The 17,686-nt window shown below is 38.0% G+C and overlaps 2 protein-coding genes across 2 annotated transcripts; both read right to left on the reverse strand.

The window, feature by feature from the left end:
- Positions 1-2,374: 2,374 nt before the first annotated feature.
- LOC147858885 (S-adenosylmethionine synthase 2) lies at positions 2,375-4,133 on the reverse strand. Its single transcript, XM_087325559.1, has 2 exons — positions 3,151-4,133; positions 2,375-2,860 (listed from the first exon to the last, which is right to left on the reverse strand). The coding sequence occupies exons 1-2, from the start codon at positions 4,063-4,065 to the stop codon at positions 2,600-2,602; spliced, it is 1,176 nt and encodes a 391-aa protein (XP_087181685.1). The 5' UTR covers positions 4,066-4,133; the 3' UTR covers positions 2,375-2,599.
- Positions 4,134-13,080: 8,947 nt separating this feature from the next.
- On the reverse strand, positions 13,081-14,255 carry LOC147858886 (arabinogalactan O-methyltransferase 2-like). The gene has a single exon (XM_087326414.1). The coding sequence runs from the start codon at positions 14,094-14,096 to the stop codon at positions 13,155-13,157; it is 942 nt and encodes a 313-aa protein (XP_087182540.1). The 5' UTR covers positions 14,097-14,255; the 3' UTR covers positions 13,081-13,154.
- Between the last annotated feature and the right edge of the window lie 3,431 nt (positions 14,256-17,686).

The following is a 17,686-nucleotide window of genomic DNA, read 5'->3' on the forward strand; positions in this document are numbered from 1 at the left end:
GCCCTTATGATTCCTAGCAAAAATCTATTGGATGCAAGATCCCACCTTGGTGTTTGCACATCATTCACGAACAACCAGTTTAAAGAGGTTGACCAAACGCCTCCCATCTTAGGACTTAACTGCATCAACTGATTTAGAAATATTTCTTTCCAAGCTTCTAATCCTCGCAGCAATCCTCTGATCAAAAACCTAGTTAAGAGGGCTCTTGACTGCATCAAAGGATCTATCAGACCCAACCCTCCATTGCTTTTAGGTTGAATTAACACATTCCAAGCAACTTTGGCTATTGTTGGAGATCCATGCCCCTCCCCCCCAAAGGAAATTACGGATCAATCTTTGCACTTTCGTTATTGCAAATCTAGAACAGATGTTATAAACCACATTGAAGCTAGCAATACTGAGTTTGTTACTCCCAATATAGTAGTTTACGCTCTCAAATCTATACCAACCATACATCCCAAATATCGAATTGGTTCACCATGGTGAAGCCATCAAAAAGAAGGACTTGGATACCACACAAGGTGAGTTTCTTCACCCACCCAAAGTCCGACTAACTTATTCCAATTTAGTGATGCACTTGTCGCATTTGAGAAAACTTGCAAAGAAAATTGTACCCGACTTATTACCAATCTCCCCTTCAACATAGAGGGTCGTGTCATTTGCAAACTCAGCATCCAATACAATAGGTTGTGTAATAGGTAATGTTATGCCTTTTATACCAACCGAAGAAGATCTTAGGTAGGAGGACAAAGCTTCCCCAAACAAGATAAAAAGAAAAGGGGCAAGAGGGCATCCTTGCCTAATAGGCTTGGAGATAGGAAATAGTGGCCCATATCCTCCAGCAAACAAAACAGAACTAGAAGCATGTTTGTATAGGGTGGAAACACCTTTTATCCATGCATCAGGAAAACCTAATCTTGACAGCACTACCTCAAGAAAGTCCCAATCTACTTTATCATAAGTCTTCTCGAAGTCAAGCAATAATAATACAAGTTGTTGTTTATTTTGTTGAGTTAATGCAACCATTTCCCAAAACAAAAAGATGTTATCAAAAATACTTCTATCTTGTAGAAAACTAGATTGTGTGTCATGAATAATACACGGCAACACCGATCGTAATCTAAGAGCAATGGTTTTTGCCACAATCTCATACACGTCGTTAAGCAATGTTATTGGCCACCACTTGGCAACTTCACCACACTCGGCATCCGACTTAGGAATCATATGTGTATCTGACTTCACCTTTTTTTACTTATGTGTATCCTCCCTCTTGTAAGTTTCCATTTATAAGAAACACCCAAGTAGTTTCTCTACCAATATTCCCTTGAAATTTGTTACTTAAGAAAATGGAGACTTTTGGTCATGCTCATTATGAGAAGAAAATCGTCATATTGCTTCATCGCATGAAGTGTGGTATGAGCATCCAAATAGGGCTTTCTATTACCATACCACGTTTGGTAGGGGATTAGCACTAGAGATTTTGAGAAACTTGAACATTAACTTGTGTTCTAGGGCACTTGGCATATGTTCACTAACTATTACCCTTGAAAATGACTTTTCTATGTCCTTAGATCATCTAGAGGGGTAAGACCAATCTATTGATAACTCCCATCCTCATCAAAAAAACAATTTGTTTTCACAATGAAGACTTGCATCTTAACTCTTCCATGTGATGGTATTGGGTTGCCTTGATATTTTGTTGGTGGCAAATTGCTTACTCCTATAGCAAAAGATAAGTTTTCATAGGTTCGTGAAGTTTGGGTGTTTTGAAGGCTTCATATGTTCGAGAATCTTATTGCTCGGGATATGACCAAGTGAAATCAAGAGTTGACAAGTACAACTTGATCTCATGTTGTATCATTGTAGAAGTTAATTCTCAGTTGTTCTGCAACATGATGTATTCCCCTTATTCTTTATTCTTCATTCTTCACTCTTCACTCTTCAAGACATCCGGCGTCTTCATCCAACATTTAGATTTTGATTGCCAATCATTTGTACAATGGTTGCTTGAATGACCTTGTGGCATATTCTCTAACATTGAAAGTAAATATTTGTGAAAATGTAGAAGAAACTAGCTAATGACATTGTCATGTTAATAAAGCATCATCTCTATTTGATGCATTGAATTAGACTTAAACCTCCGAGGAATGACCAAGAATTGCTTAATGACAAGAACAGGTCAATCATTGGACATTACACTTTCTGTCACTTGACAAATTCACCTATCGACATTAGCAAGTGAAGAAGCTCTTCATTACTAGAGCTTGGGATTTATATGCATCTTTATACTTTCCTAAGAATTGCAAATTGGGTTTTGGATGAGCCATCCTAATATTAGGAAAAATAAGAACAATCTAAATTTAGCCCCATCATTCATGTAACAAAAGAAAAGAATTGCCCAATTTACCAATACATAATGAATTCCGAGTACATATCAATAAGTGAATGGCAATCTTTCTGATCATATTATTTCACTTGCTTGTGCAAAAGAATACAAACACTACAAAAGTTTAGGTAGGCACTTACATAAGGTGCGATTGAATAACACCCACATTAAGATTAATAATAAAAACCATGAGAATCCACAACTACAAAATCCTCAATGCTTCTCATATTTCAAGGGCTTAACAATCTCCCATGTGAAATCAGGGTCCTCTCTTCCGAAATGACCATATGCTGCCGTCTTTTGATAGCGTTTGTTGCCTCCACGGCGCAAATCCAAACTAATGGCAATCATGCCAGGTCTGAAATCGAAGTTTTTCTTGATGATTTCCAAGATCTCCGCATCCGGGATCGTCCCTGTCTTATAGGTATCCACAAACACTGAGAGGGGTTCAGGGACACCAATGGCATAGGATACCTAGAAGCATCCAAAAAACATCTTAGAACATCAAGCTATGCACCACTATTATGAAATAGAGCTGAATTGCTTGTGGAGATTAAAGAAACCCAAGTCTTACACCATAAACCCTAAGTTATGCTTGACACTTCTAAAGAGGCATAACTAAACCTAAACCTATAGACCTAACCCTAAGTTATGGCTAGATGAAAAGCAGCCAACCTAAAGCTTAATGCCAAATGAGGGGTAGCTAGTACTTAAAAATTCATATCGAGCTACAGTTTTGTAAAAGAAAAAATTCGGTTCTATACCTGAACAATGCAACGGCGCGCAAGACCTGCGGCAACCACACTCTTGGCAGCTTGCCGAACAATATAAGCACCACTCCTATCTACTTTTGTTGGGTCTTTACCAGAAAAAGCACCTCCACCATGAGCACCCCATCCACCATAGGTATCAATAATTATCTTTCTTCCAGTGAGACCAGCATCACCATGGGGGCCACCAATAACAAACCTACCTGATGGGTTCAAATGGAAGATGGTCTTCTCATCAAGATATTTCTCAGGGATTACTGGTTTGATTACATGCTCCTTTAGATCAGATGCAATCTCATCGTTGGTCACCGTCTCGTCATGTTGGGTGGAGATGAGCACAGTATGAACTCTAAGAGGAACCATAGCTCCATTGTCATTCTTATACTCAACAGTGACTTGAGTTTTTCCATCAGGCCGGAGCCATGGGCAAGTCCCATTCTTTCGAACTTCAGTGAGCTTCGCTCCCACTTTAGTTGCTAAGACATGGCTAAGAGGCATGAGCTCTTCAGTCTCATCAGTAGCATAGCCAAACATGTGGCCTTGGTCGCCTGCCCCGATCTCCTCGGGCTTCTTGGTGAAATGCCCATGGACACCTTGGGCAATGTCCGGGCTTTGTTGCTCAATGTTCACCATGACCTTGCAATGGTCGGCATCAAGCCCAACATCATCCGATACAAACCCTATCTCTCGGCACGTGTCTCGCACTATCTTCTCATAGTCTACCTTTGCTTTGGTTGTGATCTCACCAAAGATCATTACCATGTTAGTCTTGGTGCATGTCTCACATGCAACTTTGCTTTCTGGATCTTGCTCTAGGCATGCATCTAGCACGGCATCGGAGACTTGATCACATAATTTGTCGGGATGGCCTTCATTCACAGACTCGGAGGTGAAGAGGAATGTGTCCATGATTTGAGCCGAGCTTAGCCGAGAAATTTAATCTGTATCCTGCCAATGATAAACAGTAATCCAACATTACCACAACAGAAAATTATGACAACCAAATTGATATGCTATAATCTACTGCATGACAGCTGATATATGTATGTATGTATGTATGTATGTATGTATATAGATGTGTATATATTCCAAAACTGGTTTTCACAGTGCATTCAAAGTTTTCTTAAGCATCAAGTATATTCCAAAACTGGTTAATACCAGCAATAGCTTCCTCATATACAAGCCTCTATATCAGAGCATGACCAGAACTGAGATTCCTGAGGAGATATAGATCTAAAACCACATAGAAATTAAGCATGTGTGGCTCAAAATCATACAGCAACAAGTATATATGACTTAAAACAGATCAGATCTTATGATTCATCTCAGCTATGTATTTAAGCATGCATGAAGCGAAGCAACGGCATGACAGATGATGGACATTGCTATAGACACATCAAATCGGAGACCCCGTCAAGGAATTAGGGTATAGAACTGCAATCTAAGCATCTACGAGCCCAACAAACATGAAAATTATATGATGGGCACTTCAGTAAACAGATCAGGTGTGACGATTAGGAGATTTCTGGGCCTTAACAGGAAAATTAATGCCTTAACAACTAGCGGGTGATGCTATTGAATAAACGCAATAGAAGTGAAAATCAGGTCAAATTAAGGCATTTTGAGGCCAGATCAAAGACAGTAGCAAAACACTCACCTAAAGGCTCTGACAAATTTCTGCACAGCAAGGAATGAGGCAAAAACTAGGGTAAAGCATGCCCTTTATAAAAGGGCAAAGGCTATGTTTAGATCTACACAGCTCCTTGTGTGCTGTCGGACCATCAAACAGTCGAATCCTACAGAGGAGATTCCTCGGAAGCACGACCACAGATCTTGACTTTGGTGCCATGGCGTTCACACCTGTCGGTGATGGGCATTATACTCAATTCAGATCTAGAAGACACAACAGCCCCACCACCATGACCACCACAAGCTTTCCATTAATCCTTTGTGTCGGTCGTGATTCATAACTACCTCCCCTCCATCAATCGGTCTCTCGCCCACATCCAATCCAACACCAACTTGGCAGGTAAAGTGATTGATCGTAGGGCCCACTTCCTGTTCGTTCAATTCGCATCTGCTAAGATCATTAGCTTTTTGTCTTTTAACGAATGTGGACCTCCGGAGACTTCAACTTCGCCAAATCTCGTCGCACAACACTTTCGAATCGTAGGGTAATGGCTTGTTCTGCTGTAAGGATCGAATCTGCTGAGATTATTAGCTTTGTTGTCTCCCCGACAGTAACGATTTCTTCAAAAAGGATTAATGTGGATCGCCAAGTTCTTTACCTTAACCAAACCTATTGGACAACGCTTTTTAAAATAGCTGGATAATGTCATGTTTGTTGTATGGGTCAAATGCTTTTAAGTACATGAGACTAGAATTGACTCCGTTGTTCCCATACTGATAAAAGCAACCATCTCTAAAAGAAATGAACTATGGGACATATCCAAACTAGTAAACATCATATTGTGCTCATTGTTAGGATCAAACTCTCCTAAGTACATGTGACAATACTTGGCCTCGATATGAAAATAATTTGTTATGAATACAATAGACTAGGGATAATACATATAACCAATGTAATGTGACACCAAATTAGTATGAACTTGTTCAATGTTGAGCATGATTCAATGGAAACACTACAATCGTCTGCTTCATTCAACCATATGCTTCTTTGGCTCTAACCCATCAGCTTGCTAGAGGAGTGGACCTATATAACAACATTGATCAACAATTACCTCGTACACTAGGATCATATGTTGTCAATAAGATCATTGTTTCGTAGTCTATGGGAGATTCGCAAGCTATGGACCAAATGCTACTTAGGGGCACTACAAACCTCTCAACACAAAATATACCATAACTTATATCAATCTCCGGTTACTTAGAAATCTGAAAATAGATATTGTTGCTTTAAAACAAAGTTCATTACTAATTTAGATTCATATATGTGTTGGGTATTTTTCACATTTCCAAAAGAGATACAACTACAAGAAAACAATATTTAATCTATGACTCTAAAGACCTATTAGGTTCTTACTAAAATAGTTATCTTAGTTTTAGCCAATTCACATTGTTCCTCCTCTAGTTAGCTCTCTCTCTCTCTCTCTCTCTCTCTCTCTCTCTAGGGAAACTAGTTGGAGTACATGTAATCAATCAAGTGTGGTTGTGGATCAATGCATATAGTATGGTAGTTATTGTTAGGTGTGAAAAAGTGATGACCACCGTCACAAATGCAATCAATGGAAACTCAAGTGCATTGATATGTTGTTGGTTAGGTTGATTGTAAGTGTAACAATTGTAAAGAGTCAGGAGTGATTCTGTGCAGCAGAAGGTGTGTGTGTGTGTGTGTGTGTGTGTGTGTGTAGAGAGAGAGAGAGAGAGAGAGAGAGAGAGAGAGTTATACAGAAAAACCAAAAAACTGTATTAACATGAACAAGAATGCATCAACCACTAACTATCACAAGGAGAAGGAGAAGGGTGCTTATGTAGTCACCTTCTCTCTATATTCTCTTTTTACAACCACCACTTACTAAAGAGAGGTGGAGACTTAACTATACTAAATATGTGCCATAGAACCTTAAAGTTCTATGACACACTAGTTACTATACTAAGAGGTGGGGTGTTCACACACTTGAGTATACTAAAGTGTGTTCCCACACTAGGGAAGTTGAGTTTGATTCTCAACACGCAACTTCAAACGCAACTTCCGGTCGCCGAATAATTGGTTCAGACTGGTCTCCGGGTTAGCTTTGAGTCATCTCCGGCTTCGGCTACGGATAGCTGGCTCACTCGGTTTGGTCTTCGATCAATGTCGTGTCGGTCGTTTCCTTACTCCCCCTCAAGCTCGGTTGGTCGGCGGTCGAGAGATCGAGGTTCTCCTTGAACAATCATAGCTTGTCGGCTCCTAGGGCCTTAGAGAAGATGCCAGTCGTCTGCAGGTTCGTGGTAATGTGTTGCAGGTCGATATCTCTCGCAAGGACGCGCTCTCGAATAAAGTGATAATGCAGCTCAATGTGCTTAGTCCGAGCATAGAATATTGGGTTGTGGGCCAAGTGGATGTTGCTCATGTTGTTGCAATATAGAAGAATCGGATCCTTGATGGGAACACCCAAATCCTTCAAGATTCGCTTCAGTCAAACAGCTTCACATGCTTCCACGGTTGCGTCCCTATATTCTGCTTCTATGCTTGAGCTCCCTCGATATAACACCAATAGCCTTGGCCGACAAGATATTGGTGCATCTTGTACTCCCAAGATGCAAAGTTATTCTTGTTGAGTTTGTCGGTGGGAAGAGCGCTTCTCATCTGAGTGTTCATGTTGAGATGACTTGTTTGGAGCGAGTTTTTCTTCTCCTTGTTCTCTATTATGCAAGTTGTGTAGGTTGCTGCTACAGTGATCCGCCAGTTCTTCGTGAACGCGGGCTTAGGCACAACACACGTGGAGGCGATGGACTTGGATCAAGCTACCAAGCGCTATGATACCATGTAAAGAATCAAGAGTGATTCTGTGTAGCGGAAGGTGTGTGTGTGTGTGTGTGTGTGTGTGTGTGTGTGTAGAGAGAGAGAGTTATACAGAAAAACCAAAAAACTGTATTAACATGAACAAGAATGCACCAACCACGAGGAGAATGAGAGGGGTGCTTATGTAGTCACCTTCTCTCTATATTCTCTTTTTACAACCACCACTTCCTAAAGAGAGGTGGAAACTTAACTACACTAAATATGTGTCATAGAACCTTAAAGTTCTATGTCACACTAGTTACTATACTAGGACGTGGGGTGTTCACACACTTGAGTATACTAAAGTGTGTTCCCCACACTAGGGAAGTTGAGCTTGATTCTCAAGAACAACCATAGAGTGCATCGGGATGAAGTCTATTATTGTATCTATGCTTCAATGGTTTGTTATTAATGTAGTGTTGTTTATTTTCACTATTGCTTGCTTTGTCAAGTACCTTTGCGTGAGTCCTTTTCATAAAATCTAATTTGGTATCAATGTTTTAGAGATCCTGAACTTGTTACAAGACCAATTTTTGAAGTTAGATCTCAAGGGAAAACCAATTAAACAAGGTTTGCAATTGCTTGGTCAATGAAGTAGATGATATCAACAAGTAGAATTGGAAATGAGACTCTTGGCAAGGCAGGATCACGAGCACTAGCAATGTAAGAGGGGAAACTCGATGGGACAAGGTGGAATATGAGTCCAATTATGCCAATGCTAAAATTTGGGAAATCAAATAGAGAGGCACGATTTTCCCATAGTCGGATCTTCCCTCTAGGACCATCTCAAAAAAAGGAGGAAATCCCCCATATGATTGCACCTAAAATATGTATATATCAGTAGCCCACACTACTATTGAAATGTTTGGAAGTGTCGAGCAACAAAAAAAATCATTTGGTGATTTCAATGCTTGTTGGAGCTAGTTGGTGACCAAGGGGGGCATTTCAACTATATGAGATTAGTAAGACTATGAATAATAAAAGCCTTCCTTCACCAAAGGTGGAATTAACACAAGACCTTCCTTCACCGAAGTCGTCATTAATTTTGACAATTGAGCACATTAACACAAGAACAACTATTAGTTTCTTGTTTTTCTTTACAAGAAATGATAGTATATTAGTATTAAGAAATGCCCTAAACTTGTACTTGAAATATGATACATAGGACCTAGGTAATTACCCCCATTTTTTTTATCAAGGTTAAGTTCTAACTAACAACTTAAATAAATACTTCAATGACTCCACCTTGTCAAAAATCTGCCTATAAAATATTCCTTTGTCCTATATGGCATGAAACTACAGTTGTTGTAACGATTAAACTCTTGTTTAAGTCAATGTTCTTTTGATTAGAATGTAATCACTATGTTTCTAATAAAAACAAAGGAAAACATGTTTACATGTTTGAGTCAATGTTCTTTTGATTAGAATGTAATCACTATGTTTCTAATAAAAACAAAGGAAAACATGTTTACAATCGTTTAGCATTCTAAGAAAGGAAATTCACCCTTAGCATTCTAAGAGAATCACAACAAGGTCAGTATAGTAATAGGAAGGAAATTCACCCTTATCATTCTAAGAGAATCACAAGAAGGTGCAAATTTAGCTCTTAAGCTCTATAATTAGCAAAGCCGGTCCGTAAATAACTTTACATGAATGCCTTAAGCAATATCTAAGCTAGAAACAAAAACCCTATCATTAATCCATTAAGGTAGACATATAAGAAAGTCATTAAGCAGGTAAGAAGGGAAACAAACCTATATACAATTAAGGCAAACACCCTAAAACTCCAAGAAGAAGAGGATCCCCCAAAAAACCATATAATACCGAAAAATACAAATCCTCCCTTATGCCCTCTTTTTACTATTTTTTTCCCATTGTGATTGGATTTGGCAATGTTGTCATGTGGTGTGTATGAAGTTAAAAAAGAGCGACCAAAAAGTTAACTTTTGTGAGAACTCAAGAATCTAGAGAAAGCGATCACTAGATGAAAAAGGAAGGCAAGCAAAAAAGATTACAATGAACGATAGTTCAAACATTAAAAGTTAACCACTACTAATGAAAAGATCAGAGATTTAAGAAGAAGTAAAGATGACTAGAAGAGAAAAAGTGAAGCTACAAACAAGCAAACACAACATGGGAGCATGTGGTACAGATGGATGATTGCATGGCATGCACTTTTGGTCGAACCAAGCACCCATGCAAAAAGAAAAGCAAAGATGCACACAAAACGGAGAAATGGGGATAATCCACTTTTAGCTAGCACGAGAGCTTATGTGAGGGCTATTAAATGAGAGAGTGAGCTCATTGTTGGAGTTCCCATTATTTTGAAATTGGACAAGAAAGTGAATGTAGAGGGCATATGGAGGATTACGATGACTAGGGCGCTAAGGTTGTAGATTCCCACATCAAGGACCCTATCTCTTTCTTTCTTGTTCTTCCTCCCCATTTACTCCGGATCACCCATTGTATTACCTGGCTAAAATATGACCTACTTCTAATTATGGATTTATGACACTTTGTTCCTAATTTGGTCAATTATCCCACTTGCCAATTTGTGTTTATATTGGAACTTGTGAATGATTCAATGTGAATTTGAGTGGTGATCTTTCGTGTTACATGATTTTTAATTGCATAAAAAAGTTGAATGTTAATGTACATCTTGGATCCAAACTCTTGTTGAAACTCAACTACGAGGTTTCCAAACTCTTATAAAGGGCAAAGGGGGGAAAAAACTAATTGTGAAACCTTTGTGAAAGGGAAATGACAAAGGAAGTGATTGAGACATGTGAATGAAGTCTATCCTATTTGAGGTTGTATGGAGGAAGAAGTGTCAAAGAAAACACATGGAGCGCAATTATTTGATAGGATTGGACAACTAACTCATAGGCCTCATTCACTCTACTTGGTTGAGTTGGAGTGAAAAAACTACTCATTCACAGAATTCATTGTCACTTGTTCAAACTAGCCAAACTCGTTGCTCATTTGAGCAGTTCAAGCTCACTATTTGAATGAGCTAAGTAATATTCAAACAAGATGTTCAATCAACTTTTCTATTTGAGCGACAGAGAAGGAACTCAATTCAAAATGTTTCTAATTTGAGCATAACTAGTCAAAACATATCCGCCACTGCTTGAATGAACAACTTGCATGCTAAACAAAAAAGGCATAGTTGCATGCTCCATATCACTTCTAGCTTGATTTGAGAAACTATTGAGAAAAGGTGCATTGGCCCATAGCTTCTCCATCTTCAGTCGTTGCATCAACTGAAAAAGTATCTGGAATGTAGGATGATATGCACACTTTGAAGACAAAAGTACGATAACTTTTCCCAAAAGATTTTGTCAATGAATAAATATATAACTTGCGCGTTGAATCTCCAAAATATTCTACAATTGTTGTGGCTAGGCTGAGCCAACTCTTGTAAGATCTCTTCAACAAGCTAGGGTAGTCAAGTTGTGTGCCTTTTCTTATAGAAAATAAGGTAGAAATGAACCTCATCTAATTTAAATGTAGCGAAAAGATTATGGTTTTCCTCCTATATTAAACAAGCAAAAGATAACCACATTTAAAGGCTACAAATATTTGATGACAATATATACTCCACAAAATCCGTTTGTAAGTACCTCTTAACATATAATTAAATGTTTTAAGTGTTTTAGAACATTTTGTATCCGTGTTTTAAGTCATTTCTTAAATTTTGCGATTCTAAATGTATTCTCAATCCATCCAAGGATAGACCTAAAGTGGATGAAACAATAATGATCAATCATCATCAAAAAATGATGACGATTAATTAATTGACATATGCATTGTATTTTATGTACAATTCACTAGAACGTAATTAATTAAAAGTGGTTTTACTTACGCAACATAATTTTGTTTAATTATCAATTGATCAAGAGAGCCTCTAAAGAGATCTACTATCATAGAGGGAGAGAGACAAAGAGAGAACAATCGTCGTAGATCGAGTGAGAGTCAAAAATAGCACAAGAATCATAAACCAAATGAGAGTGAGAGAATCGAAGACCAAGAGAGCATCGCAAGCAACAAAATTGGGGGGAAAGAGCAAGAGAGTTTAGGGGGGGGCCTTTATATATATATATATATATATATATATTGTGACATTTTATAAGTGATGTTAAACACAACGTTTGGTGGAATATAGAAACGTCATATTTAATGGCTAGCATAGTGATAGGTTTCCATGATGTTATGCCCTTTGTTTTGTAGTAGTGAATAATTAAAGAGTGAGTGGATATTGTAAAGTATCAACTCTAATCATTACAAGGTATCTCCCATACATTTGATGCAACCTACATGTTTGTGATACATCATGTGTGTTCACAAACAAGGTGTGTGGTTAAGCTTGACATCTCAACACTCCTAGCATTTGTGGAACCTTTGGAGTAAGGTCTACAAGAATGTGTATGAGCAAGAGCCATGGATGCCCATACTAGGAGAATTGTTGGAAGGAACTAGGGAAAAAGGAAGGACCTCTACCATAGATATGAAACATAGGGTCGACTATTGTTATTAAAGGTATTGGAGCACTATAGTAAAGTATAATACTTAGACTTGCAAATTCATTCAAGGTAAAACATGAATATTTGATTACTCGCAAATCATGTAAGGGTTAGTGTCTGAGAGAAGAAACCTTGTTGTTTTGTTGGGTGTAATATATGTAATATAATGTTTGAAGCAATATAATTATTGTCACGTTGATCAATACTCAAGCTAAGTGTAGAGAAACAATAGATGCCATGTGTGTACCCACTTGGATGAGCCAAAATTCGAAGGATATTTGCATAGAAGTGATGGGAATTCTAAATTCATTATATGGCCATGTATAGATCTCTACCAAAATTCGCAATGGGAAAACATCATATCAACTCAATACAATGGTCTCAAAGTTCTTCAAACATGAACCCAACATCGAACACCCCTTGTTTTTTATAGCACTACATTTTATAGAGTTCTATATTGTTCCACTCTCCCCATGTATCATTAAACAACTAGAAGGTTGTTGCTTGCCATCTCAGATTAGGTGCATGGTTGATACTTGTTGATTCACAAACGTTCATGGATTCACGTGATATAATCCATCTATCTATATCACATGTGTCCTCTTTGCATAGAAGTACATGAATCATGCAACCATCACAATTTATCTATCCAAGCCTAAAAGAACATTTTTACACATGGCTCCATCATTGTATTTAAAGATTGTGTAAAAAATGTCTTCTTCTTATGTATATTGTCCGAGGGAGACATGATAGAACTATGTACATAATTCATGGTGGTAAGCCCAAAATAAGGCATGACCATCAACAAACATATGGACGTGAGTTCGACTAGCTCGGTAGTAACGACATGCACTTGCTTGTTAGGAAACACCAAAATTGGATAACAACAAAAATAAATAAATAAATAATGCAAGCAAGAATCATGGTGTTCACCAATATGTATATCTATATGGCTACATCTAGCATTGGCCTTATTTATTGGTGCAGAAATGATGTGCCACGTGTTGAGAACGACCATGGATTTGGAAATGCCATAGCTTGCCCACACCTTCTACAAGGTTGTTCTTGCATAGGAACTCTTCACTAAATATCTTCTCCACATGACGGTCCACATCATGGAGAAGTATGTCTGTGTAGCTAGGAGCACCATGGGGATGTTCATAATTCATAGCCATAACGGCCGCGCTAAAGATGGCACTCATCCGTCCAGGCGCCTCGGCAAAGTATCCCCTAGGGGCATCGATCATTATCACATCCCACCTCGTCTCGTAGATCTCCTCCGGGAGACCTTTCATTGCTAGAGGCTCGCACCGTGATTCCCTCAAATCCGCGCACGCCCCGGGCGAGCAAACCCCGTCCCTCTCTTCCCTTGCATACCCGAGTAGCTCCTCGGCTTGAGAAAGCCTCGTCGGGTAGCTTGTCGCAACGGACCGCAAGCTAGGGTGCAATCCCTTCATCTCTTCTATCCAGCTCGGGTCCTCCTCTAGGAACACCGTGTTCCCCCCAAGGTTGAGGGTGTCCCACATCAAGCTATCGTGGCCTAGGCCGAACACGAGGAGATTGCAAGGACCCCTCTTGTTTAAAATGTGTGCGGTCACCATGATCTCTTCCTTGGTTTGTTGCGGTGTTATGTTTGTGGTCGCGTAATGGATGAGCGCGAGGGGTACATGCATGTCGGGGAATGCCGCATGAGCATGTCTGTCGTAAATATTGCTCATCCTCGAGGAGATCCCTTGTACATCATGCACTTGGATGCCGTAGAGGAAGGCCAAAACTAGCACCACAATGAGCAATGGCCATAACTTTAAGATGTGTTCAAGACGAGTGTGACACTTACCAATACCAATGCTAAAATGAGAGAATGTGGCCATAGCCGACGCTTTTTGCTTAGGGTTAGTGTATTGTTTGATCATGTAATATTGTGGATGTGTCTATGTATTAGGTTGATACTTTGGTTTTCTCTTGGGAAACGCACACGTTAATCTACACATAAATATATGGGTGGTTAGGATTGTACTTTTTATGGTGGGAGGAGGTATGATGCCTCCCATATATAAGTTGCCCCACTCTATAGTAGATTGCAAAATAGAGCTTCTAGGTATGATTACCCACCCTTTAAAAAATAAGATTGTAAACCAGAAACAACCCACCAACTAATGATTAAAGTGGTCAATCTAACCTTACGCTTCCGTTTCACAAACCATCACCAATCCTTGACGATTTGAGTAATCGACAGTGATATTACATCCAAAAGCATAAACACAATTATGTAATTGCCTTTGCCCGTATATATTGTATATGGCAGTTTATACCAAGGTCTACTTTTGCAAGGTCACAATTATTCTGGAAAATTTGTTAAACCTAAGGAATAATTTTGTGGATTTTGAGAAAAATGAGACTAAGTTCGACATTGCAAAAAGAGATTGTGCTCTAGACAACCCCACTTATTCTATGCAACAACTTATTACTTAAAACTTACACATATGCAAGCTTATGTTTCCAAAAAAATAAGTTCAACATGAACAGTAAAGCTTCTTCTTTTTTGACACCTTACTATTAGTTCAAATGTCACGAGATTGTTTGACGTTAGGTTCTTTATGATGTGTTTTGTAGATAATGGATGCTAACAAATTGCACCAAGGTAGAAAACAATATTATTGCCAAGAGTAACTTTTTCATATTAAAAAATGAAATAATCTTAGAAGAAGTTTTAGGCTTCGAAAATGCGTTGATTTTTCTAAAATCTACTACATCATGTAAGGTATGTAGTATATATCACCACACCCACTAATTTCATGATGTTGTCTTAACTTAAAAGGTAGAAATTATCGGGTGAATCTAGAAAGTTGTTAGTGGGCTCAAGGAATACCGACCAAATTAAGATTTCTAGCTTTAAGATTCAAAAGTTTGCCTAACATTTGAATAAGGGGTAGACGAATTAAACAATTTCTTAATATGATATGGTTATGAGTCATGACATATTTTGTGAACATTTATGATGCCATGTTGTGTTTGATTATTCCTAAAGCGTAATAATTTAAATGAGCTGGATATATAGGCCACGTCCATGATTTCAAGCATAAAGCATGCTCTTGTAAAAATAGATATAACTTGTAATCATCCTCACTATGAAAGCATTATGGTTTTATTAAGAGAAATATCACAAAAGAGTCTTGCCGCTATAAAAGGACAATCCCCTCTCTTTAGCATGATAGTCTTTTGACTTTTGATGTTTATGACCCATAAATTTTTATTTCAAACATATATTTGTGTTGGGAAGTTGTTCTTGTTGTAGCGTAAATTGGATCTGAATTCAAGAAAGAGTTTGTTTGACTTGTAAAGGAAACACCTTTTCGTCTTTTATAGAGCATGTGTGCTCTAGAAATAATCCATTGGTTTCTAACATGTAATTAGTCTAGTACAAATCCGAATACTACAATAATTGAAGAACTTACTACTAGCCAATAAGAGAATCAAAACATTGGGATGACATAGACAAATTAAAATTATTGTACTTGTATAAGTTTAATATAAAAAGTGAAAAGGATGTATACTAAAAGAAACAACACCTATGTCATTATGCAACACCTCCTATATGTAGTTAAAAGAGGCTATTATGCAACACCTATATGTAGTTAAAAGAAACAATTTACACTAAAAGCAAGTATGAATTCTAAATTGAAGTATAAACAATCAATCATTACCTAATAAACTCCTATTACATTGTTCATTGCGTAGGAACTATATAGCGATACTAGTAACATTGTCCCTGACACTTTATCTACAATAATGAGAGTGCCACCCGATAACAAGACTCATGTCACCCCTTTAAAATAAATTGCAATAAATTGCAAATGTAATTTTATTTAATTGTCATTTAGCCTTCTTATTTGAATCTCGTTCAACAATGCAAAGCATTTAGTACGGTATTGCAAATGATTAATATTATTGTACTTATCCAAATTTAAGTGACAACGTAATTGGAGATTTTGTGGTTTTCTAGAAAGAGTTGGAGGAAATGGTGAAGCATGATCTGACAATGTCAAGGAAATGTTCAAACAAGCTACACGATATTGTTGTTTCCTCAATATTGGGTGGTTATCAAATCATGCCAATTGAAATTTGAAACTATTGGGATACTTGGTTGTGTAAACTAGATATATGTACATATTTCATTTGTTTTTTATTTTAATTGAAGTTTGCTTTTAAGAGAGAGAAAACAAGAATTTGGTGTTGTCCTCTAGTCCCAATGTGACAAAGGACATACTAAACAGGAGAAAAAAGTCATGCCAGTCATAATACATATTATATCTTAGCTTTAATGACCGCATATGAGGGAAGTGACATATCATACATTGAATTTGGCCTATATAGTTAGTTATATTAAGGTCGAGACTCGAGTGCATCTCAAAGTGATATTGTAATGAGATTTTCAAGGCAAAGCACCGTAAAAAATTGTATTCCACAAAAGTTCAAAACCCCTACACTTGAAGGAATGTTTTATGATGACCATTCTGTGACAGCAACAAGCACTTGTCTCCAACATCTACATTGATCCCAAACCATGAAGATCTTATCTTTAAAATGTCCCTAAAGGTTGAAAAAGTTGTGTACATTATGTTACTGGAAGTTCCATAGTGTATGATTTCAATCTTTAGTATAAACTTTGTAGCAAAATACTTGTTTGAATTGAAACACATCTTTGCAATAGTTTTTTAACAACCATTTACACAATAATATACAAAATCAAATATTGAACAAAGGTATATTAACGCCATATGCGCGCAACTTATGTCGTATGTTCATTATTTCAATGATTTAGAATGTTTTCCTTCACCCACTTATTATCTCCCTCGAACATAGACACATTAGCAATTGTTAGAAGACAAAATATTATTGCTATTGTGTGCTAGTGCAGTATGATGCGCGAAACCTCATTTTAGCAAATGTATTGATGAGTTACGAAATGTGCATTAACGACATAAAGTAGGGGCGATAGAAACTAGCAAAAAACAAGCTAATGATGACATTCTTCATGTTAGTGTCATTTACCTACAACTTCTAAGTCACTAATCCGAGAGATACCAATGAAGCGGGGGTGATCTAGACACACGAGGGGGATTTGACAAGGCTGTGGCTCTATCAATGGTGACGAGTGCGGACTGATGTGTCAGATGGTGCATGAGCCTCTCTGGTGTGGCTTGTCGGTATGGGACTCGAGGCCCGTCGTGTTACAATAGGCATATGAGACAACATTGAAGATGACATGGCAGACGAGGGACTCGAGGTAGGGAGACGTGCAGTATCATAGAAGACAGATTGTGATAGCCCTTGACCTCAATATGGGACTCGAGATCGATCGTGTTACAATAGGCATATATGAGACAACACTGAAGATGACCTTGCAGACGAGGGACTCGAGCTAGAGGCATACACTATCATAGAAAGACAAACTCTTTGATAACACCAGTACCTCATGTATGTGCACAATCTTCTCACTCTT

This window comes from Azolla caroliniana, unplaced genomic scaffold, assembly GCF_043228905.1.
Source record: "Azolla caroliniana isolate FFs.n. ecotype wild unplaced genomic scaffold, voAzoCaro1.0.p SCAF_10, whole genome shotgun sequence".
NCBI lineage: Eukaryota > Viridiplantae > Streptophyta > Polypodiopsida > Salviniales > Salviniaceae > Azolla > Azolla caroliniana.